This window comes from Suncus etruscus, chromosome 18 (assembly GCF_024139225.1).
Source record: "Suncus etruscus isolate mSunEtr1 chromosome 18, mSunEtr1.pri.cur, whole genome shotgun sequence".
NCBI classification, from domain to species: domain Eukaryota; kingdom Metazoa; phylum Chordata; class Mammalia; order Eulipotyphla; family Soricidae; genus Suncus; species Suncus etruscus.
This window is the reverse complement of record NC_064865.1, coordinates 57,693,737-57,718,306: the sequence shown is the minus strand read 5'-3', so window position 1 is coordinate 57,718,306 and position 24,570 is coordinate 57,693,737. Positions and strand designations below refer to the sequence as shown.

The following is a 24,570-nucleotide window of genomic DNA, read 5'->3' as shown; positions in this document are numbered from 1 at the left end:
TGGAAATCTTAATCAATTCTCAAGTTTCTTTCCATATGCTATTTCTACCTGTTCTCATTAAGCATTTTTATTGTTTTTCAAATTTATACAAATGAAATCATGCCATTTTAATTTTGTTTCTGCTTTCATTTGTTCACTAATGTCTGTAAAATTTATTTATATTGTTTTATCTAACAATAAATTAAAATTTTTATGTCTTCATTATATTTTACTGCATGAATATCATGTTATTTACCTTCTCTGTAGATGAGTAACATTTACGTTTTTAATCTGGGGATTATTTTGTAAATAATTCTGTTCTAACTATGTTTTTACAGGTCTTTCAGTGAACAAGAAAACATACGAAAATATTATGCATATATGTCATGCATATATAATTATAGCATCATATCTTGGTCATAATGTTCTATATATTCAGAGATTCAGAGTTTAACTTTTTTTTTTTTTTAGTTTTTGGGCCACACCCGGCAGTACTCAGGGGTTACTCCTGGCTGTCTACTCAGAAATAGCTCTTGGCAGGCATGGGGGACCATATCGGACACTGGGATTCGAACCAACCACCTTAGGTCCTGGATCGGCTGCTTGCAAGGCAAACGCCACTGTGCTATTTCTCCGGGCCCTCAGAATTTAACTTTTAAAAATTGAATGTACAAACGTGCAAACTAAACTTGGAATTTAGAAGTACTTTGAGTTCTAGTTGCCCTACATCTATTGTAAGATGTTCTTTTCTGTTCCTTTAGTTTTAAACATTCTAGTGATGAATAGTGAATATCTCATTATTTTATTTCTAATTTTCTAAAAAAAATAAGTTAAACATTATCTTTTATTTATGTTGCAGATCATTGAAATGCCTTGCATATCATGAACTAGGGATTTCGGCAAATTCTGTTATATTAATATAGATTCATCCTTAGTGCACCATTCTAAGTATTGATATTGGGAAATGAGGAAGATTCTGTGTGCATTTGTGGGGAAGTGAGTATATAAATAATTTCTACTTTCCTCTTAATTTTTGTAATTCTAAGCTTCTCTTTTTAAATAAACATTATTTCTTTAAAAAAAAAAAACAATTTGCCTTGCATGAAACTAACCATAGTTACATCTCCAGCACCAAATGTAGTTCATACCTCCAACCTCAACACTACCAAGGGTCTCTCTCATCAGCACCATTGGGTATGACCTAAACCTTCAGCCTCCTCAAAAAAAAATGTAAACATGTTCTTCAGTATCCCCTTACACCATTCCAATGAGCACTAACTTGTAATATGGTGATTAAAATATATAATAGGGGCTGGGAAGGTGGTGCTAGAGATAAGGTGTCTGCCTTGCAAGTGCTCGCTTAGGACTGACCGCGGTTCGATCCCCTGGCATCCCATATGGTCCCCCCAAGCCAGAAGCAATTCCTGAGCGCATAGCCAGGAGTAACTCCTGAGCATCAAATGGGTGTGGCCAAAAAAACAAAAATAAATAAATAAAATAAAATATATTATAGAGGAAGTGAGTTAAAGAAAAAAGGCAGAGAGGCTCGGCTGGGCTCAGAACACTCCGAATGCCAGAATTTCTTGGTGTGTTTGCCTGGAATGTTGGGGGCTCTGGGCAGGACAGCTAGCCATAGGACCCCTGGGCTGACCACTTAGTCCAGGCGAGCATGATTCCCCCCATACCAGGCAGGTCTTCAGGGCCACGCCTGGTTAATCGGGCCCTGGGGGGAGGGGGGGAGAAGTTCCTCCCTAGGCATCCAAAAACTACAGAGGCTCGGCTGGGCTCAGAACACTCCACATGCCAGGATTTCGTGGGCTTTTGACTGGTATGATGGGGGCTCTGGGCAGGACAGCGAGCCATAGGACCCCTGGGCTGACCACTTAGTCCAGGCGAGCATGATTCCCCCCATACCAGGCAGGTCTTCAGGGCTACGCCTGGTTAATCGGGCCCTGGGGGGAGGGGGTGAGAACTTCCTCCCTAGGCATCCAAAAACTACAGAGGCTTGGCTGGACTCAGAACACTCCACATGCCAGGATTTCGTGGGCTTTTGACTGGTATGATGGGGGCTCTGGGCAGGACAGCTAGCCATAGGATCCCTGGGCTGACCACTTAGTCCAGGCAAGCATGATTCCCCCCACACCAAGCAGGTCTTCAGGGCCATGCCTGGTTAATCGGGCCCTGGGGGGAGGGGGTGAGAACTTCCTCCCTAGGCATCCAAAACCTACAGAGGCTTGGCTGGGCTCAGAACACTCCGAATGCCAGGATTTCTTGGTGTGTTTTCCTGGTATGTTGGGGGCTCTGGGCAGGACAGCTAGCCATAGGACCCCTGGGCTGACCACTTAGTCCAGGCGAGCATGATTCCCCCCACACCAGGCGGGTCTTCAGGGCCACGCCTGGTTAATCAGGCCCTGGGGGGAGAGGTGAGAAGTTTCTCCCTAGGCATCCAAAAACTACAGAGGTTTGCCTGGCTCAGAACACTCTGAATGCCAGGATTTCTTGGTGTGTTTGCCTGGTATGTTGGGGGCTCTGGGCAGGACAGCTAGCCATAGGACCCCTGGGCTGACCACTTAGTCCAGGCGAGCATGATTCCCCCCACACCAGGCGGGTCTTCAGGGCCACGCCTGGTTAATCGGGCCCTGGGGGGAGGGGTGAGAAATTCCTCTCTAGGCATCCAAAAACTACAGAACCGCGCGGGGCTCATGCCCGCGCGCATACTTCATTTACTTCATGTATTCAGAATATTTCTTATTCTTATGTTATGTTTTCCATATACAGAATGTTTATTTTGTATTCTGCCCTTTCCCACACCCCTACAAAGCTCTTTTTTACTCCTTAACTCTCTAACCCCCTCTCAAACATCACTAACCTAGTTTACTCTTTTTAACTTCAGTAGTGTACAATCGTAATCACAGTCCAAAGCTGTGCATTGTGTGTGACAACCCCAAACTGTTTCAAGATACATAAAATGGACACGTATTTCTTTAGAATATTTTGTGTTTTTTCTCTGACAGCTATAATTCTTACTAAATGTTGTCTTATACAGTGATGATTCTAACTAACCACTTTTTATCTTCTCTTTTTGAGCTGTTTAACAAGGAATTTTGGTGGAAGAGTCCCCCAGTTTAATGCTTATGATTGAACCATGCCATGGGAATCGTTGTAATTGTTCTTATGGCCCCCATATGCGCCAATAACACCATGTGGCATTGCTTCTTATTTGCATAGGCACATTAAAATGGGAAAATAGTATAAATACAAATAAGATCCTATCTAATAGAGATTGGAACACACAAATCTTGTAGTGCAAAGGGACCTTACACCCTGAACATTGACATAACGACCTGGCACAGACCTCAGAAGAAAGGGCATAATCCATTCTCCCCTGAAGCAGGAAAGCCATCCACGAAACATCCAGGCTGGTCTATAACATCACCTGGAAGCAATCCTCTACCACGGAAGACCTACACCGCTCAGACTTCGACCTGCTCAAAAGAGACTTCCCTAAACCCTGAGAAGACTTAACAACAACAATGACCTGCTTACAGGACAGGGCTCCCTGCGTTGCCCTTTGATTGTGAGGTGAAAGAGAGGATGCTCCACATCCTGACTTCAATGTAAGATATGCAGATTCCAGGATCTTTAATACAGAAACATGATACCAACAACAGAGACTGTGTGAAAAATAAAAGTGTGTTGGCACTGCAGACAATGTATTGGATTGGACGATCTAGCTTGTCTGGAGCCTAGACTTGGTCTTGTGCCAGGAAACTTCAGGGGTCTGGTCTCTTTGTACTTAGGCCAAGGTTATTTCTTTCCATGTCCCTCATATTTTGGTGGGCCTATGCAAACAACAATTGCCACTCTAACACCATTTTTACTGTGCTCCTTTGACTCTAATCCTTAAAAAGAACTCACTTAAAATTTGAGGTTAACTTAAGCTAATATGCATGTATATGGAAATGTAAGAAAATACTATGCCTGTAATGTTTAAGGAGTTACGTAAGTTTTATGGCTTTAGATTGCCTTGTGTACTGTTAAGAAATATAATGTGTTACAATCTGGGGACTTGAGGGACAAAGTAATTGTACATGGATTCTGTCTTATTTATCTTAATGTTCTTTGGCTGAAATTTCAAAGTTAAGATATCAGCAAGGGGACTTCTGAGAATTATGTTATGGGTGATTGTCCTTCCACTGTAACTTTAACTTGTCCTTTTTCTTTGCACCCTTGTTCTCATAATTAAAAATAAAAATTAAAAAAAAAAGAAAAAAGGCAAATTTTATGGTATATATTGAGAGTGAAGAAGAAATCAAAAATAAACCTCATCTCTATCATAAAAACTAGTGTAAAGTTATAGCCTTCACTAAAAGAAGAAAAATCAGTCCTGGGAGTTAGAGATTTCATTTTGACTTCCTGTTTTCCAGTCTCAGCAAAAACATTTTTCTTCTATTTTTCCACAGAATCTTCCAGAGACATTCTTCCTTTCTTTTCTTGCCTGCCTTATGTATCTTAGTTTTCTTCTTAATTTTGCCTTCTCTCTCGTATTTTACTTAAATTGACCTCTCTGTGACTCTTTGCTCTGACAACACAATACTCCAGTCTCATTAATGTTTGAATACCTATTTTATTTTTTACTGCCACTTATAGTTCTGTTTCCTCCACTTCAGTAATAAATGACTGGCAAACAATATATTTCATTCTTTATATATACACATATACATATATATACAATGAGCCCTCATGCACTTCCAATAAGTTCTGGAAAAAAATTTTACATGAAAGCTTTTATTTAAAAATTTTTTTGAAAAATTCAATTTGTTCAAAGTCAGGATGGTTTTCTGTTAATGTGACAACAAAGTGAAAACTATTTGAAAACTTCTGTACATTTTCAATAGACAATATTTAACAAAAGTTGGGCCTTGATTTCTTATCCTAACTACCTAAGATTTTATTTATTTATTTATTTATTTTTCACAGAATTATTTATGGTTCATAGTGACAACAAATGAGGGGCACTCCCACCCCCAGTGCTGTCTCCTTCCACCCCCGTTTCCAGCATGCATCTCATATCTCCCTCCCTTTCCCCACAGAATACTAGTGCAACTGGTCTCCACTTTACAGCTTGTTGTAGATTATCTATTCTGTTGTCGTTTGCGATAAGAAGGATAAGGAAAAAAAAAAAGGAAGAAGTGAAAAAAATTTTGGCCGCAACTACCAAAAAAAGAAAGAGAAAAAGAAGAAAAAATGCACCTGGCTAATGAGAAAAGAAAAAAAAAGAAGAAAAGTCACCAAATAATAACCACAAAAGTGAAAAGGGAAGAGAAAATGGAGGAAAGAAGGAAGGGGTACTGGAGTGGCAGGGTTTGGCGTTCCCTCAATTTATATTTATTTATTTGTTTGTTTGTTTGTTTGCATAGGCACAGTAAGCAACTACCAAAAAAGAAAAAGAGAAAAAAAAAATGCACCCGGCTAATAAGAGAGAGAAAAAATCACCAAATAATAACCACAGGAGTGAAAAGGGAAGAGAAAAGTGGAGGAAAGAAGAGAAGAAAAATAAAGTCAAAAACTAACAAATAAAAACAAAACAAGAAAAAGAAGGGGTGCTGGAGTGGCAAGGTTTGGCGTTTCCTCCACATTTTTGTTTTTGTTTTGTTTTATTTTGTTTTGTTTTGCATAGGCACAGTAAGCATTGGGGGAGAATGGGAATTCCCGTGGCCTAAGAAATTCAGGGCTTCTCCATCCTTGAAGCATACCATCATGGAATCAACCCCAGGCTCCATAGATACTCATTACCTCATCCCAAGGGCTTTTTATGTGGTGCCAGGAAACTTTCCTCTCAGTTGTGGGTGAGAGAATGAAGCCATTGTAACCAGCGGTCTTGGTATTTGCACAGGTCCTAGGACAGAGCCTAGGTTAGAGTCTTTACGGTTCTAAAGATTTTGTTCCATCATTGTTGTTGTGTTCAGTCTTCTGTAACAGATGCTTCTTGTTTTCATTCAGTCCCCAAGCCGAAGTATGGGGTATTATGGATCTAAGGGTTCTGCTCCGTCTCTGATGTCCAAATTGGGCCTCTGCAATAAGAAATCCTTTTTTTTTTTAAATAAGAGTTCTGGTCTACAGTCTAGGGCAGGGGTTTCCTTATCAGTCCCAAGGAAAATTCTGTCCAGTCGCAGCTGTGAAAGTCAGTTTTTTTTACATCTACCTAAGATTTTTTTTTAAATCACTGCTTCTATTCCACATGCCAGTTCTTTTGTTTCTCTTCAGCTGGTATGTTCGGGGCTCTGGGCAGGACAGCTAGCCATAGGCCCCTGGGCTGACCACTTAGTCTAGGGGACTGAGAGCCCCCCACGCCAGAGTGGCCTTCAGGGCCATGCCTGGTAAATCGGGCCTGGGGGGAGGGTGGGGGAGAGAAATTCCTCCCCTATGCATACTGAACCCCATTTGGGAGTTCTTTTCTTCCTCGTATTCATTTTCAAAAGTGCGCAGGAGCAAATGCACCTGCGTGACAAATATACTTTTTATCAACACCCAAAAATATTCTTAATTCTCAACTGTTTCTAGGAAAAAAATGGAATTCTCTAGATTTGGAGGATAATATTCAAATAGGTCTCTAAAATCAGTGTAGATGTAGACGTGACTTCCTATACAGCGGTCCTCTCTGACTGCCAAGCCTAATCTATAAACAATTCATCTATACAATGTATAGAGCCCCTCTGATATATTTCCTCTCCTCCACACAGAGCCCCTTCTATACTCCCTCATCTCCAAATCCAGATTCGTTATCTTCCCCTTAATTAACCCTCTTTACCCTCTGTTCTTTAATTTGTTATGCTCCAAGACTGACCTCCTGCCCAACACATTCTGCCCTTTCGCACACCCCTACAGAGCTCATTATTACTCCTTAACTCTCTCACCCCCAACCATCAGTACCCCACATTTACCCTTTTTAACTTCAGTACTACACAGTCCTAATCACAGACCAAAGTCGTGCATTGGATTTAACAACCCCCAACTGTTTCAAAAGACAAAAAATGGACATATATGTCTTTTGAGTATTTTAGGTGTATTTTCTTTAACAGCTATAACTCTCTCTCTAAATATTCTTTTATCGTGACGATTCTACCCACTTTTTATCTTGTCTTCTCTTTGTGAGCTGTTCAATAAGAAATTTTGGTGGAAGAGTCCCTCAGTTTAATGCTTATGATTGAACCATGTCATGGGGATTGTTAGACTTGTTCTTATGGCCCCCATATGCGCCAATAACGCCACATGGCATTGTTCCTTGTTTGCATAGGCACATTAAAATGAGAAAATACTATATATACAAATAAGTTCTTATATAATAGAGATTGGAACACACAAATCTCACAGTGCAATGGGGCCTTACACCCTGAACATTGATATAATGACCTGGCACAGGCATCAGAAGAATGGGCATCCTCCATTCACCCCTGAACCAGGGAAGCTATCTACAAAACATCCAAGGTTTATTATAACAATACCTGGAAGCAATCCTCTACCAGGGAAGACCCTACCATGGCTCTGACATCGACCTGCTCAAAAGAGACTTTCCTTAGCACTAAGAAGACTTGATGACAACAACAACGACCTGCTTACAGGACAGGGTTCTCTGCATTGCCCTTTAATTGTGAGGTGAAACTAGAGGATGCACTGCACCATCCTGACTGCAATATAGGATATGCAGATTCCAGGATTTTTAATACAGAAACAAGATACCAACAACAGAGACTGTGTGAAAAATAAAAGTGTATTGGCACTACAGACAATGACCTGGATTGGACAAACTAGTTTGCCTGGAGCCTAGAGTTGGTCTTCTGCCAGGAAACTTTAGGGTTAGGGTCTCCTTGTATTTAGGCCAAGGCTTTTCCTTTTCATGTCCCTCATATTTTGGTGGCCTATGCAAACAATAATTGCCACTCTAACACCGTTTTTACTGTGCTCCTTTGATTCTAATCCTTTTTCTTTTGCTTTTATTACAAGCATATAATATTAATTGGCAAAACACTGAATACAAGCTTCACTATCATAAAATCAAAACATTTAAGTAATATTCCAATAAAGATTTTAGACAAAATCTAGCCACCAATTGTACAAAAGTACACACGAACACAAAGCATAAAAAATATAAACTTTCAAATGAAACAGTCAAAAATATGTATCTGCATGGTCATTTCCATCAGCAGCAATAGTTTCCATGTTGCCACACAGACTACTTGACTGCAGTGGCAAGCAAGCGCCAAGAACCCCACTTAACTCCAATTGGGAAAAAACAATTTTCTCATACCCAATTAAGTGGTTGGGATAGACAGTGACAGTAATGTTACATACATACAGTTCAGGGGACACACAAACTCTGATTAATGTTGGAGCAATAGTAGAGTAAGGAAAGCCTTGCACATGGCCTTGTACATGGCCAAGCTGGGGTGGATTTGACTCTAATCCTTAAGAAAAACAACCCACTTAAACTTTTGAGGTTAACAAACTAATGTGCATGTGCATGGAAATGTAAAAAAGTACTTTGTCTTCAATGTTTAAGGAGTTACATAAGTTTTATGTCTTTAGATTTCTTTGTGTGCTGTTAAGAAATATTATGTACTACAATCTGGGGACTTGAGGGACAAAGTAATTAGACATGGGTTCTGTTTTATTTTTCTTAATGTTCTTTGGCTGAAAGTTCAAAGTTAAGATATCAGCAGTGGGACTACCCTAGGACCCTGCCTGCAGGGTGGACTGAGGATCACGTAGTAATTCGTGGGTCACGAGCGGGATTCGACCTAAAAAGGAGGAGAGAGGCTGAGAAAGAAATGAGCTCAAGTCAAGCTGGCTGATCAAGAGCTGAATTTATTAAGGCAAGACAAGCGTATATAGTTCTACAGCATAAGGAAGTAGCTTTCAGTACTTTTCCTTGGTATAGAAAAGTAGGGGGATCATGCAGGAAGGACTTTCCAGTTTTACAGCATACCCTTATATCGCATAGACTCATATCGCACAGACATTCTTTCACAATGGTAGCTTAATAGGATGTGATCTTATCTTAGCAACTCGGGCGGTTTACTGAGACATCTGACTTGTTTGGTTAACATTTCTTTTAGGTCCAGGGGGTAAATGCCACAGTGGCCGCCTGTCAGGTACACAGGCCTTAGGTTTCAGGCATCAGAGACTCCATTTTGCTCTCTAGCTCTAACAGCCTCGAACAACTACTGAGAATTCTGTTTATGGGTGATTGTCCTTCCACTGTAACTTACCTTATCCTCTTTCTTTGCATCTTTGTTCTCATAATCAAAAATAAAAAATTAAAAAATTGATTAAAAAAATCACTGCTTCTATATTCAATATATATGTGCTCTTTTGATATTAAAATAGAATTTACATAGAATTAAAAGATAAATCTCATTTCTTTTTTGTTTCCTTTTCTTTCTTTTTTTTTTTTTTTTTTTTTTTTTTTTTGTTTTTTGGGCCACACCTGGAGATGCTCAGGGGTTACTATTGGCTATACACTCAGAAATTGCTCCTGGCTTGGGGGTCCATATGGGACACCAGGGATCGAACCCAGATTCATCCTGGGTCAGCCAGATTCAGACAAATGCCCTACCGCTGCGCTTTTGCTCCAGCCCCAAATCCCATTTCTTAAACTATCACTAATCATACCAAAAATTTTTTTCCTTTATTTCAGTATAATAATAATTTTGTAATTTCCCCTTTTGTTACTTAACCCATCACTTTGTTTCACCTGCAGTTAACCAAATAGTTATACTTAATATGTATGTATTGTATATATATTATAGTATATGAGATCTTCCTCAAGAATGCTAAAAATTTATTTTTCTTTTTCTTTTTTTTTTTTTTTTTTTGATTTTTGGGCCACACCCGCCGTTGCTCAGGGGCTACTCCTGGCTGTCTGCTCAGAAATTGCTCCTGGCAGGCACGGGGGACCATATGGGACACCGGGATTCGAACCAACCACCTTAGGTCCTGGACCGGGCTGCTTGCAAGGCAAACACCACTGTGCTATCTCTCCGGGCCCAAATTTATTTTTCTTGATTTCTCTCTCCATTTCTTTTATTTTGTTCACATACAAAATATAAATGAGCTTCCAAGGTGAATACCAAAGTGTTTTTGTTTTTGTTTTCGTTTTCGTTTTTGGGCCACACCCATTTGATGCTCAGGGGTTACTCCTGGCTAAGCCCTCAGAAATTGCCCGTGGCTTGGGGGGACCATATGGAATGCTGGAAGATCGAACCGCGGTAGCGATTTTTCCTTGGCTAGCGTTTACAAGGCAGACACCTTACCTCTAGCGCCACCTCGCCAGACCCATCAAAGTGTTTTTAACCATATTATTAATCTTGTATGTGCATACAAAAAGTAATAAGCACATATATTTTTGTAATTTTGTGTAATTATACAAAGTAATTACACACACATATATGTAAGAGTAGTTATTTAATTATCTGTCCTTTAAGTTCCTTTCTAGCATAAAAAACTACTTTTCATTCCTTCTAAACAATCTCTTCATAGCCCCTTTCACCTCCTTATTCCTGAGGGTATAGATGAGGGGGTTGAGGGTGGGAGTCACAACTCCGTAGAAGAGTGTGAGAAACTTGCCCTCAACGTAGCCATAGTACTTCTGGGGTTTGATGTAGATGACCGAGCTGGTTCCAAAGAAGAGGGAAACCACGATGAGATGGGAACCACAGGTCCCCAGGGCCTTGCGCCATGCTTGCACTGACTTCAATTTGACCACTGCTTGCACAATGAGTCCATAGGAGACCAGGATCAATAACATAGGAATGAGGATGAGAACTAAGGTGGCCACAAAAAGTTGGACCTCATTCGCATGTGTGTCAATACAGGCCAACTTGACCATGGCAGGCACTTCACATACGAAGTGATCCAGATGGTGATGTCCACAGCGAGGCAGACGAAGGGTGATAGTAACTTGGATGAGACTATTTCCAATTCCACTTAGCCAGGCCATCCCTGCTAAGGCCTTGCAGAAGGACGAGTGCATGATGGTGGTGTAGTTGAGAGGTTTGCAGACAGCTACATAGCGATCAAATGCCATGATGGTGAGGAGGACACATTCCGTAGACCCCAGGGACAGGGATACATAGAGTTGGATTGCACATCCTGTCCATGTGATGGTCTTGGCTGGTCCCTTCAAGTTCCACAACAACTGAGGGACAGTGCTTGTAGTGAAGCCCAAGTCAAGAAGGGAGAGATTGGTGAGAAAGAAATACATGGGTGTATGGAGTTTGGAGTCCAGGCGGGAGACCAGGATGATGGCTGAATTGCCTACAAGTGTCATAAGATAAGAGACCAAGACTACCACAAAAAGAATAAACTCCAGTCGGGGCTGATCTGAGAATCCAAGCAAGACCAAATATCCATCATCTGTCTCATTTTGTTCCATTGTTCTGTTGGGATGAAAAAGGAAAATGGGCACAGGGAACCTTATCTCCAAAAAAAAAAAAAGGTATTACATGGAATTATTCTTTTTATTGTCATTTTTGTCTCAATACACATTCAATCCATTTTCTATTTCTTGATAATTATCATTAAAGCTTCTGGTTTGAATTATGAAATTTTTCTAGCAGAAAGTAAAAAAAGTTACAGGCATACATTCATATTTAAACATGAGAAATACTTTTGACAAAAGCACTTAAATTAAAATAAGGTTAAAATGACAAGAGTTGGGCTAGAGAGATAGTACAGAAATTAAAGTACTTACCTTGCATACAGTTGGCCTCAGTTCTCAGTTTGTTCCCTGGTATCACAGTCCCCCAAACACCACCCAGAGTGATCTTTGACATAGAGCTAGGAGTAAGCCTTAGCATTACTAGATGTGCACCAAACCCCTCCCCAAAAAAGATAAAATTAAAAATAAGAAGTTTAAATGGATACAAATGTGCCTTAATAGACAGTGTGCGCCTTATAAATTATGAGGTCCAGGGTTCAATTTCAAGCACAGCAAAGAAAAATAAACTCATTTATGCACATGCATTTAAAGAAGAAACATTTCCTCAGCTACTGACATTGTTTACATAATAGAATTTGTGAACTATAATATATTCTTCTAGGGCCCAGAGAGATAGCACAGCGGCGTTTGCCTTGCAAGCAGCCGATCCAGGACCAAAGGTGGTTGGTTCGAATCCTGGTGTCCCATATGGTCCCCCGTGCCTGCCAGGAGCTATTTCTGAGCAGATAGCCAGGAGTAACCCCTGAGCACCGCCGGGTGTGACCCAAAAACCAAAAATAATAATAATAATAATAATAATAATAATAATAATATATTCTTCTACATCAACTCATTAGGGTCCTTTTTAATAGGACCTTAATCTGTGCACCCTTAAGATGGTATCATATTCAATTTTCTACTTTTAGAAATAAAGAAAGTTAACATTGTCATTCCATCCCATTCATATTTCACAGTTCAATTGCACCTTCAATTATCTAAGTATAATTCTAGGTTTTTATTTACCTTATTAAATTTTATTTATTGAGAATTATTATACAAACATAATTATTATATTGAAAGTAGATGTTGGGACAAATTGATAAGCCTGTACATTGCAGAATGATTACAAACAAGACAATTAACATCTAACATCATGTTTTTAATATGGTTAATTTTTCTATGTGGTTCTGTGTTGCAAATGCTTAAAGTTTTAATTTAAGTAACATTCAAGTGTGCAAAGTCATTGTATTAACTTTGGTCAATATTCCGAACCTGAAACTGAACTCCTCAGGCAGGATTCATGCTTTTTCTAACCATATCTACTTTTTACTTATATCCTCCTTATTTCCTTTTCCCTCAGACATTGGATACCACCATTCTATTCTATTCTCTATTCTTATTATATCAGCTATTTTTCTTCTTTTAGAACCCTCAAGTAGGGATACCTGTCTCCCTGATAAATATAAGTTATGTCTATGGCTGAAATTCCTGTTATTACTTTAAATAAATAAATAAATGTGATTAAATTGATTCTCTTAACTAATCTCTTGAAGAACAATTGGGCAATCCTCTTTTCTTTTCTTTTATCACCCCAACCATCTCCTGGATATTCTCATTTCTTATAAATTGTGCATAATTGCAATGAACTTTGGCAAGTGCATATAATTTTTGAAATAATAACTTTAATATTTACATATGTGCATATATTAATTTCTAATAGCCATACTATTTTCCATAATTGCTGTGTCATTTGACATTTCTACCAAAAATGTATATGATTTTCCTAATTTTTTTATTCTAAAGCTAAAGATTTTAGTTTGTACAGCAAAGTATCCAAACCAGAAACCAACAACAAAACATGAGGTCCAAGCAACAACAACCAATCTTAAAAATCACCAACCAAGGATCAATACTAGAAATTAGGAGGGAACCTGAGGATATAGGTAGATAGAAGCTGATACTAGTGGTAGTAGGATTGTGCTAAAAAAATTTGTTTAAAATACATTACTTTGGAAATCACAGTGCTTCTATTTTAAATGTTTTCATTTTTATTATAAGAAAATATATTGTTGTAACTAATAACAAATTATATTATACTCAGAGGTTTTTTGTTGTTTTTAAAATTGTATTTGTATCTCCTAGATAGAAGCTCCGCCTTTTTCATAGAACCTTGAAACATACATCACTTTGTTTTGCTTCATATTTCTATGTCTTTCTACAAATAAAGATAAGAAATGAGGGAAAAAATGGTCAGAACTGAATATCTAAGCCAACATCAATGAAAATAGAATCAAGAGACCCAAACTATAACAAGCTAAACATAAAATGGGCCTGTTCCACTGGTAGACCAGGAGACTAAGAGTGGAGGCATGACATGCAAGCTGGGAATTCTGATGAAGAGAGCTCAACACTGGTGGTAAGAATGACCCTATTCAACCCACTATCACTATACACCTGAAATACAACTATGAAAGACTATGAAGTACTAATTTTCCCAAATAAATATGTCTTAGTTTTTATCATTGAAATTGATATTTCAATTTTTTAAAGAAAACCAAATCGTGGGACTGGAAGAATAGTACAGTAGATAGGGTGTTTTTCTAGAATACAGTAGACCCAGATCAATCCCCAGCACCACATTTAATCTTCTGAACCTTACAAGTGAGCCCTAAGGTCAGAGCTAAAAGTAAGCCTGCCAGTTCTGAAGCCAAAAACAAAGATAAAGATAATGAAATTAAAAAAACAACAACAACAAAAATTCAGATCAAATGATTATACAAGTTAATTCCCATTATTTCCAAAAATAACCTAAAATTTTAAACTTTTGAATATTAGATTTTAGCTTAAAGCAATATCTTTTTTTGTTTGTTTTGTTTTTTTGTTTTTTTTTTTGTTTTTAGGCCACACCCGGCGGTGCTCAGGGGTTACTCCTGCCTGTCTGCTCAGAAATAGCTCCTGGCAGGCACGGGGGACCATATGGGATTCGAACCAACCACCTTTGGTCCTGGATCGACTGATTGCAAGGCAAACGTGGCTGTGCTATCTCTCTGGGCCCCTTGAAGCAATATCTAAATATAAACTTGCCTTTCTCCAACTAAAGAAATTTAAAATTTACAAATTCACTAATCTGCCATTGATTTTCAAGATCAATAATTTTAATAAAACTTTAGATATAAGAAAAAAATCTTAGAAACAAACTTTCTGATTTTTTATGAAGTATATAACATTGATAGAGGTGTTAAGGAGTAGATTATTTGTGTCAGAATGATAAATAAAATCAAATTTATATAAGTCTCATATTTTTCTTTTATAGTATAATAAATCTATAAAATTATTATAAGGAATTCTTCAAATAAGTTCTTCTACTCCTACACTTATTTAAATCTTAAATAACTTTTTAACTACGTTGAAAATTAGTTCTTTCTCCCACCTACAATAAACCAACTTAGAAACTGAATATAAAATGTGTAAGCATTCGCCCTTTCATAATTCAAGTCTAAGATTTATAACTGTATACTTGAATGCATGTGGATTGAAAAGAGTTGGAATGAGATCTTAAAAAAAATCAAAGAATCAGCATGTATATTTGTGCACAGATTTTTCACATCTATCTGCCTATATATTCAACCCCAAACCATGATTGTCAAAATTATCTTTCCATATTCTGAAATATAGAACAAAAGTTACCGTGAACTACTTGAAAAAGGAAGACAAGGCTAGATAAAAATACATTTTATTTCCTTTAGTACGGAGTTCAATGACTATTTTCCCTAGATACCACTCTGATTATTCTTGTGATCTGAGCTGACAAAGATGCAAGAAGTTAGACCTCAGAATAGATTCCTGAAAAAGAATCTATGGGTAAGATGAAGTGAAATTTTCAAGTAGTGAAGTTGTTCAGTACAAGTTTAGGTGACACCAGAGAAAGACACAGAGATGTGTGAACTGAGAGGTTACTTACTCATCTAGGTCACTCCCTTCTGCCTTTTATTTTCACAACTATGCAGAACAGAAGATTTCTGACATGACTTTAACATGTTAGAATTTCTCCCTGCAGTGAATATCACTGTCCAATACCAACAAACTGGGTGAAAGAAAACATTTCTTTACTAATATATCTGGATAAATTCACGTTAGAGAAAATTAAAGAGAATATAGATTCTCATAATACCGTGGGGATCTGGATCTCCCAAATAGCTCATTAATGTGGAGTTTTACAGTGTCCAGAGCAGAGTTTTCTCGGGAGAGAAGCTTAAATGCATGTGTTATTCAAGTGAACTTTGCTTGTTCTCCAGACAGACAATATTAGAGACCAATTCCCTCATCTTGTACCTGTCCAGTCTGTCAGTATATTCTTTATAGTGGGCAAAGAAAAATAATGGAAGTGATGGGAAAATGTCTTTGCTATTAGAAATTACCTATATAGGGACCAGAACAATAGCACAGCAGATGGCATTTGCCTTGCATGTGGCTGACCCAGGGCAGACCTGGGTTTGATCCCCAGCATCCCATATGGTCCCCCGAGTATACCAGGAGTGATTTCTGAGCAGAGTCAGAAGTAACTTCTGAGCATCACCAGGTGTGGCCTAAAAACAAAACAAAAAAAAATTACCTGCATCATCAAGAATCAAGGTCAGAGAAATAGTACAGGGATTAATGTACTTGCCTTGCATATCACTAATCTGGTTAGATCACCAGCAGTTCATATGGTTCTCTGAGTACTGCAAGAAGTTTTAACTGAGTACAAAATCAGAAATAAGCCCTTAAAAACTTCTGGGTGGAGCCCAACACCACCATCAAAAAAAATTTTTTAAATCATCTACATCACCAGATAAATGAGACAAATTTATGTTTGTTATCATGCATGGTCATTCATAAGCATATTAGTTAGTGGATATAGGGCTTGTTAACTACTCACACATTATTGGATACCTGGGTTGTTTTTATATCCTAGCTATTAGAAGAATTGCTACTGTGAACATAACTGTATATTTTTTATATCTTTTTGAATGAATGATTCTGCATCTTGAGGATATATACCAAGAAGTGGGATCTTTGGGTCATCTGGAAGTGCCATTTCTTTGACTAATCTCCATATTGTTCTCCCAAGGGGTTGAAGCAGAAAACATTCCTGTCAACACTATGACAGTTTCTTTTTCACAACAGTTCTGAAAACACAGGCTACTTGCATTCTTTTTCATATAGGCCATTCTGGCATGAGATGATCTCTTATTATCTAGAACGCTTAAAGAATGTCAGGGGAGGGCCTGGAGAGATAGCACAGCGGCATTTGCCTTGCAAGCAGCCAATCCAGGACCAAAGGTGGTTGGTTCAAATCCCGGTGTTCCATATGGTCCCCCGTGCCTGCCGGGAGCTATTTCTGAGCAGACAGCCAGGAGTAACCCCTGAGCATCGCCGGGTGTGGCCCAAAAAAACAAAAAACAAAAAAAGAATGTCAGAGGAATTTTATTAGAATTACATTGAGTCTTATCCACAGCACTATCTATTGCAGCACTCAGAGTACAATAGCTAAGACTTGGGATTAACCTAGATGTCCAAAATCAGATGATTAGATCATAAAAGTGTGGTACATGCATACAATGCAATACTACATAGCTGTAAGGAATGATAAAATCATGCGATTTGCTGCAACATGGAGGCAACTGGAAGATATTATGTTCAATGAAGTAAGCCAAAAGAAGAGGAATAAATACAGAATGATATTCCTTGTATATATATATATATATATATATATATATATATATATATATATATATATATCCTTTGAATAACTCCATAAAGAAATGCAATGTTCTAAATCCCATGACAGTATATTTCAGGGGTGGAGTAACCTTGTATCTCCTAGGCCAAGGGAAATCCCTCTATAATATCCCCAATAGTTACTGTGCCTATGCAAGGGGAAAAAGAGAAAAAAGTACAAAATAATCATTTTTCCACATATATATTTATTGATTGATCGATTTTTGACATCTTTATTTTGGTGTAGAGATTGAAGTTGATGTTTCCAATTTTATTTTATTTTATCTTTATCTTTTTCTTTTTGCACTCTGACATGATTTGATTTCAGAGCCGAGACTATTGTGTGGTGCTTGTCTTTATTGCTGTAGTGCTCACTGGATACTTAGATATTTCTTTCTGTTTTGTTGTGGTGTTTCAATTACCTGTTTCATGCCCTCTCTCAAACTGAGGTTGAAAGCCTCTAGATTTAGAAGGACTTGCCCATTTTCAGCTTATTTTATTTTATTTTTTTATTTTTGGGGGGGGACCACACCCAATGAAGCTCAGGGGTTGGTTACCCCTGGCTAAGTGCTCAGAAGTCGTTCCTGGCTTGGGGGACCATAAGGAATGCCGGGGGTTCAAACCACAGTCCCTTCTAGGCTAGAGCTGGCAAGGCAGACACCTTACCTCTAGCGCCACCACGCAGGTCCCTTTTATTAATTTTTTAATTTTTTATTTTTTCTTATTTTTTACCCCATTTTATTGCTTTTCTTTCTTTCAAACAAAACCACATAACTCGAATTATCTAGCTTCACCTCTCAAATAGAGGGGGGAAACAAAGGTGGGTACCAGGACCAAACAGATAGATGATCACTAATAGTAAGCTAGACACTGAGGGGACCACCTACTCTAGCAGCCTGGGGGATGGTGGTGGAAGATATGGATTGCAGAAAGGAAATAGGGATGGGGGAGGACAAATTTGGTGATGGGTATTCCCCTGATTTAATGTTAATATGTACCTAAAATACTACTGTGAAAGATATGTAAGCCAATATGATCTAAATAAAACTTTAAAAAAAGAAAGAGATGTAATGTTCTAAATGGGAGTTGTCTCACTGTTGACCCCAGAGTATAGTGGGAAGAAGGAAAGAAACTGAGTGGATGAAGCAAAACACAAATATGAAAAGATGGGAGCCAGGGGCCATGTGTCTCGGATTCATTGGTGGAGATAAATAAAGGGAGGGGGCACAGAATTAAATATCCAGCCAAGATCAACCACAATGGAATCAAAAGACCCAAACTCTAACAAGCTAAATTGTAAATGAGTCTATTATACTAGTAGGCTTCGGGGGCAAAGAGTAGTAGTTGGGATACATTCTAGGAACATGGTGGAGGGAGATCAATATTGGTGGGAAATTGGCCCTAATTCATTGTATGTCTGAAATCCAACTATGACGGACCTTGTAAGTCACAATGGTTTCACTAAAATAAAACAGAGAGCCGGGGCCGGAGAGATAGCATGGAGGTAAGGTGTTTGCCTTTCATGCAGAAGGTCATCGGTTTGAATCCCGGCGTCCCATATGGTCCCCCGTGCCTGCCAGGAGCAAGTTCTGAGCATGGAGCCAGGAATAACCCCTGAGCACTGCCGGGTGTGACGCAAAAACCACAAAAAAACAAACAAACAAACAAAAAAAAAACAGAGAATTTCATTGATTAAGTTTTATCATAAAATAAATGCTTAATCTTGTGAAAGCTTTCTGAGTCAATTTATATGATCATATTTCACATTTCCCTTTGCTTATATAGAGTACTACATTCATTGATTTATGTATATCAACAGAACATTAGAATTCATTTAAATTTTTCATTATATGTTAATAAAATACAAAATCAAAGTAAGAAGAAATGGACTTAGTAGAAGAGGTATAGCATAACTTTATATCCAAATCACAGAATCAATAACACTGAAAGCATGGAATTCAAATTACAGTAACCAAGTTCAAAATGTGCATATCAAGTTGGCAGATTGGAGGATGGAGTGAATGGGAGGAAATCTGGGGATAATGGTAGATGGAAGTTGACTCTACTGGTATTACTGGGTCATTGTATAATTTACCATGAATAACTTTGCCAAACATGATTACTTAATTAAAAAAGAGTCATGGGGCCTGAGAGATAGCATGGAAGTAAAGCGTTTGCCTTGCCATCAGAAGGTTGGTGGTTCAAATCCCGGCATCCCATATGATCCCCTGAGCCTGTCGGGAGTGATTTCTGAGCATAGAGCCAGGAGTAATCCCTGAGCACTACCAGATGTGACCCAAAAAAAATAAAAAAGAATCATGAAAAACAAAAATTATTTTGGGTTCACAAGTGAACCCAAATTTAGGAGATTTTAATAGATTGAGTGATTACCAAAAAATAATGGGGAGGTTACTCTCTGTTGAATTTCAGTTGAGTTCAAAAAAACAGAATTAACCATCATTGCTGGGCTGAAACCAATAATGGGATCATGGGGCCACCTGGAGGCAGCACCAACAAGGCTTGTCACTAGAACAGAGACTAAACAAGATGCTGTATATCTGGAAATACTTTATTGGAGAGGAGGAAGAAGAAAAACCCTGCTTATCATTTTCATTCTCATCTTTTCCCATTTGAGATTCAGATAATCTGGAAGTCTGGGTCAAGAAGATTTCATATAGTAATCTCTCTGAAATGATTAATAGAATAACAAAGGATGATAAAGATATGTAGGCAATTATGTCTATAATCACCTCTCTAGAAGAATTTTTATCTAAAATTGACAGAACTGGATGTAAGAGTCGATTTTATATATATATATACTTCATCAGAAGTATTTTAGGTGCTCGCTTCAGCAGCACATATACTAAAAATTGGAATGATACAGAGATTAGCATGGCCCCTGCGCAAGGATGACATGCAAATTCGTGCATTCCATATTTTTTAATATTATGCAGCTGTCAGGAGAGATGAAGTCATGAAATTTTCCTATACATGGATGTACACGGAATCTATTATGCTGAGTGAAATAAGTCAGAGAGAGAGAGAGAAAAATGCAAAATGGTCTCACTCATCTATGGGTTTTAAGAAAAATGAAAGACATTCTTGCAGTAATAATTTTCAGACACAAAAGAGAAAAGAGCTGGAAGTTCCAGCTCACCTCGGGAAGCTCACCACAAAGAGTGATGAGTTTAGTTAGAGAAATAACTACATTTTGAACTGTCCTAATAATGAGAATGTATGAGGGAAATGGAGAGCCTGTTTAGAGTACAGGCGGGGGTCGGGTGGGGAGGAGGGAGACTTGGGACATTGGTGATGGGAATGTTGCACTGGTGATGGGTGGTGTTCTTTACATGACTGAAACCCAAACACAATCATGTATGTAATCAAGATGTTTAAATAATATATATATAAAGTATTTTAGGAGAGGAAACTCTAATACAAACTATTTGTCTTGAACTATATGCATTCATAATTCTAGGCATATAAAATTATGTTTTGTAAAATATACACTCAGTCTCATTATCAATTATTTGCTTGTTTTTTTACCCCTTTTCTCACCTACGCTTAGTGTACCATTTCACACAAAATGTTGTAACTATGCTATCTGTTTTAGAGACAACTCTAGAGAAGTACTGCCTACTTTTAATGATTCTACGTCATTGCTTCATGAAGAGCCTAATCCCTCTCTGACTCACACCTCTGTGACTCTCAACCCTCCAGAGACCTGTATCCTTCTCTAATATAAAGACAAGAAATTGCTGGAGAAGAGCTCCAGAGACCTGTGCTGCTGCTGCTGTCAAGCAAGCCATACACCACTCATGTGAAGGGAGCTTGAGAAATAGAAAAGTGAATTAATAGTTTCCCATATGTGGTTTCTCCACTTTCTACAGTTCTGAATGAACCAACAACACTCAACTGGTTTGGTATTATTCCTAGAATATATGTCTTCTTCATGTCTGGAGGGCTGGGGAAAATTAAGGAAAATGTATTTTAAAGGTAGAAGAAATCCAGAACTCAGTGAAGCAGTGTTTCATCTTTAACTAACTGAATTCCTAATTATTTTTATTTGCAGATATTAAATCCTTTATCCTCATCTAGATTAACAGGTATGTAAAAGGGTAGAGAATATTCTAGTAAAATATTGGTTATTCTTGAAATAGAAATCCACATTGTCATTTTACCCATGCAAAATAGAATCATACATTATCTTTCTTTCAGGAATCAAAACTTTTTTTTTCTGGTTTTTGGACCACACCCGGCGGTGCTCAGGGGTTACTCCTGGCTATCTGCTCAGAAATAGCTCCTGGCAGGCACGGGGGGACCATATGGGACACCGGGATTCGAACAAACCACCTTTGGTCCTGGATCGGCTGCTTGCAAGGCAAATGCCGCTGTGCTATCTCTCCGGGCCCGAAATCAAAACTTTTTTTTTTTTTCTTAAAAATATGGAACGCTTCACGAATTTGCGTGTCATCCTTGCGCAGGGGCCATGCTAATCTTCTCTGTATCGTTCCAATTTTAGTATATGTGCTGCCGAAGCGAGCACAGCCGAAATCAAAACTTTTAATACACAGTTTTATCTTTCTTTATTGTGAAGTACAGTAAATTCAGAAAGCTAAGGTTCATGTCGATTCTGGGAAATCACAACATTCAGAACTTTTATTTTATCAACAAGAAATATTAAGCAATTTACCAGTTGCTACTGATAATTGATTTCATCTTCTTGAGAGATTAGGACTATCTATCATCTACTAAAAATACCTAGTAGTTAAAATTTGGCAAATTTTATAATACTTTGTATGGATGCAAGAGTAAACAAACCACTTACTCTTTTAAGTAATGTGATGAAAAGTGCCTCACATGTCTCGTTCCATTGTTCTTAGAGAAAAAATATGTTTTCTAGAGGATCATCTAAAAGTAAATGACTAATCTACAATTAAAATGTTTGTTGTCGGAGTCTGAGCAGTGGCGTGGAGCCTCTGCATTGCTGGCGCTAACCTAGGACAGACCGCGGTTCTATCCTCCAGCATCCCATATGGTCCCCCAAGCCAGGAGCTATTTCTGAGTACATAGCCAGGAGTAACCCCTGAGTGTCACCGGGTGTGGCCCAAAACACACACACACACACACACACACACACACACACACACACAAGGAAAAATGTTTGCTATGAAGAATGTTCTGTAAATATTTAAGCCCACAGGCAATCAACCTACTACTGAAGCCATATTGTGAATCATAAAAATTGACAGGAAATATCAGTGTTCATTCAAATATTTCTTAGTCTAAGTCATGAAGTCTAATTTATAAAAGTCAATAAAATGCATTATAGAACTCAATTTATGTATTCTGTAATAAAATCATTTGGATATAGGTGCTTTTAGGTAAAGGTTGTCTTACCTGGATTATACATTTTATAGAATGCAAGCTTTACAAAAACATTAGACAAACAAAATAGGAAGACTAAAGAAGTTTTTCTTAATTATGAAAATAGACTGACAGCTATTGATTATGTACCTGCTTCAAAAAATGAATGAATAATACTGAAAATTATATAGCTATTTGAAATCTCTAATGCAACTGTTTTTCTCAGTGTCTCCAACTCTGTATGCCTCAGAACCTTCACTCTTGCCTCTAACAGTTTGCCTATCTATTGTACCCATGGTCCAAAATGGACCTTATGTTTATTTATTATGTGTAGCAATCATTTTATTTTTTATTTCTTTGCATTTTTACAGCATGCTCATTGGTGGTCTATATATTTTATCTTCATACACTTTGGTATGTATCTGAAGTCTGTTTAAGATGTTAATTGAATATTTTTCTAAGTATATATATTTTCCCTTCAGAGCACTTGGTGTTTTCATGACCACACATGTAGTTCTCATCATGTCACATATACTTACTATTTTAAGTTTGCATTATATCATCATTGTCCATCATATATATGCATATATGTGAGAGAGATATTATTCCTTCATCATTACCCTTAAATTTTCTTATGGTCATTACTTTTTCCATTGGTTATGGTGTCTGATTTCTTTTCCACAGGAATAAAATAAAATTACCAAGAAAGCTGATTCATAATTAAGAAACCATGAAAAGGGAAAATTTTAGCAACCCAACAGAATTTATCATACTGGGCTTCTCTGACCAGCCCAAGCTGGAGCTGGTACTCCTAGTCGTCATCTCTGTCATATACATTATGACACTGATGGGGAACACAGCCATCATATTGGTCTCATACTTGAACCCCAAACTCCACACACCCATGTATTTCTTCCTCTCCAATCTCTCCTTCCTGGACCTCTGTTTCACGACCAGTATTGTCCCACAGATGCTCTGGAATCTCAAAGGCCCCAAGAAGACCATTACCTACACGGGCTGTGTGATCCAACTCTACATTTCTCTGGGGCTGGGTTCCACAGAGTGTATCCTCCTCACCGTTATGGCCTATGACCGCTTCAATGCCATCTGTCGGCCCCTCCACTATGGTGTCATCATGCACCCAAAACTTCTCAAGCAACTTGCAGCTGTGGCCTGGACCAGTGGGTTTGTGGAATCCACAGTTCAGACCATTCTTGTGTTCCAGTTGCCTCTTTGTGGCCACAACAGAATGGATGATTTCATGTGTGAGGAACCTGCACTCATTAAAATTGCCTGTGGCAACACAGCCTTCCTGGAAAATGAATTATCCACAGCTATTGTTTTCTATGTGGTTATACCACTAGGGCTTATCCTGGTCTCCTATGGCTGCATTGTTAGAAATGTGCTGAAGATAAAATCAGCTGAGGGCAGGAGGAAAGCTTTTGGGACCTGTGGGTCCCACCTAATTGTTGTAGTCTTGTTCTTTGGAACTATAATTTGTGTCTACATCCAGCCCAAGAGTAAGTACACCCAGAATCACACCAAGTTTCTCACCCTCTTCTATACCGTTGTGACCCCCTCCCTGAATCCTCTCATCTACACCTTGAGGAACAAAGACGTTAAGTCAGCTTTAAAGAGATTGTTTATCAGAGACCCCAGTTAGCAGAAACTGTGAAATAAACTTATGAAGTCATTTAGATATGGGTTATTTCTTGGCCTCATCATGGTTTCTTCTCTCATTTATAAAAATAATGGCTAAATCCGTTAAATAAAATAAAGCTAAATTTTGCTTCTATGACATCTGAAGTTATCCACTCTAAATCCTTCTCCTCAAAATAATGAGATTATTTTGTAAATGTCCTCTAAGTCAGATCATATGCATAAATATGTTTATGTTTCTATTCATTATAGTTTCAGTCATTCTGGAGTTAGTGTTCTGATGGCACAGCTGACAGTTGAAACAAATCCATTACCTCATTACAGTA

At 38.2% G+C, this 24,570-nt stretch overlaps 2 protein-coding genes and 2 non-coding genes across 4 annotated transcripts; 2 read left to right on the top strand and 2 right to left on the bottom strand.

Moving 5' to 3' along the window:
- Nucleotides 1–10,483: 10,483 nt before the first annotated feature.
- On the bottom strand, nt 10,484–11,413 carry LOC125995892 (olfactory receptor 2G3-like). Its single transcript, XM_049764848.1, has one exon. It carries the CDS (start codon nt 11,411–11,413, stop codon nt 10,484–10,486), a length of 930 nt encoding a protein of 309 aa, XP_049620805.1.
- An 8,644-nt stretch (nt 11,414–20,057) lies between these two features.
- On the top strand, nt 20,058–20,159 carry LOC125996782 (U6 spliceosomal RNA). The gene has a single exon (XR_007491461.1). It is a non-coding gene; the product is annotated as a U6 spliceosomal RNA (small nuclear RNA).
- Nucleotides 20,160–21,657: 1,498 nt separating this feature from the next.
- Nucleotides 21,658–21,764, bottom strand: LOC125996632 (U6 spliceosomal RNA). Its single transcript, XR_007491313.1, has one exon. It is a non-coding gene; the product is annotated as a U6 spliceosomal RNA (small nuclear RNA).
- A 1,551-nt stretch (nt 21,765–23,315) lies between these two features.
- On the top strand, nt 23,316–24,248 carry LOC125996076 (olfactory receptor 2G3-like). The gene has a single exon (XM_049765035.1). It carries the CDS (start codon nt 23,316–23,318, stop codon nt 24,246–24,248), a length of 933 nt encoding a protein of 310 aa, XP_049620992.1.
- Nucleotides 24,249–24,570: the final 322 nt, after the last annotated feature.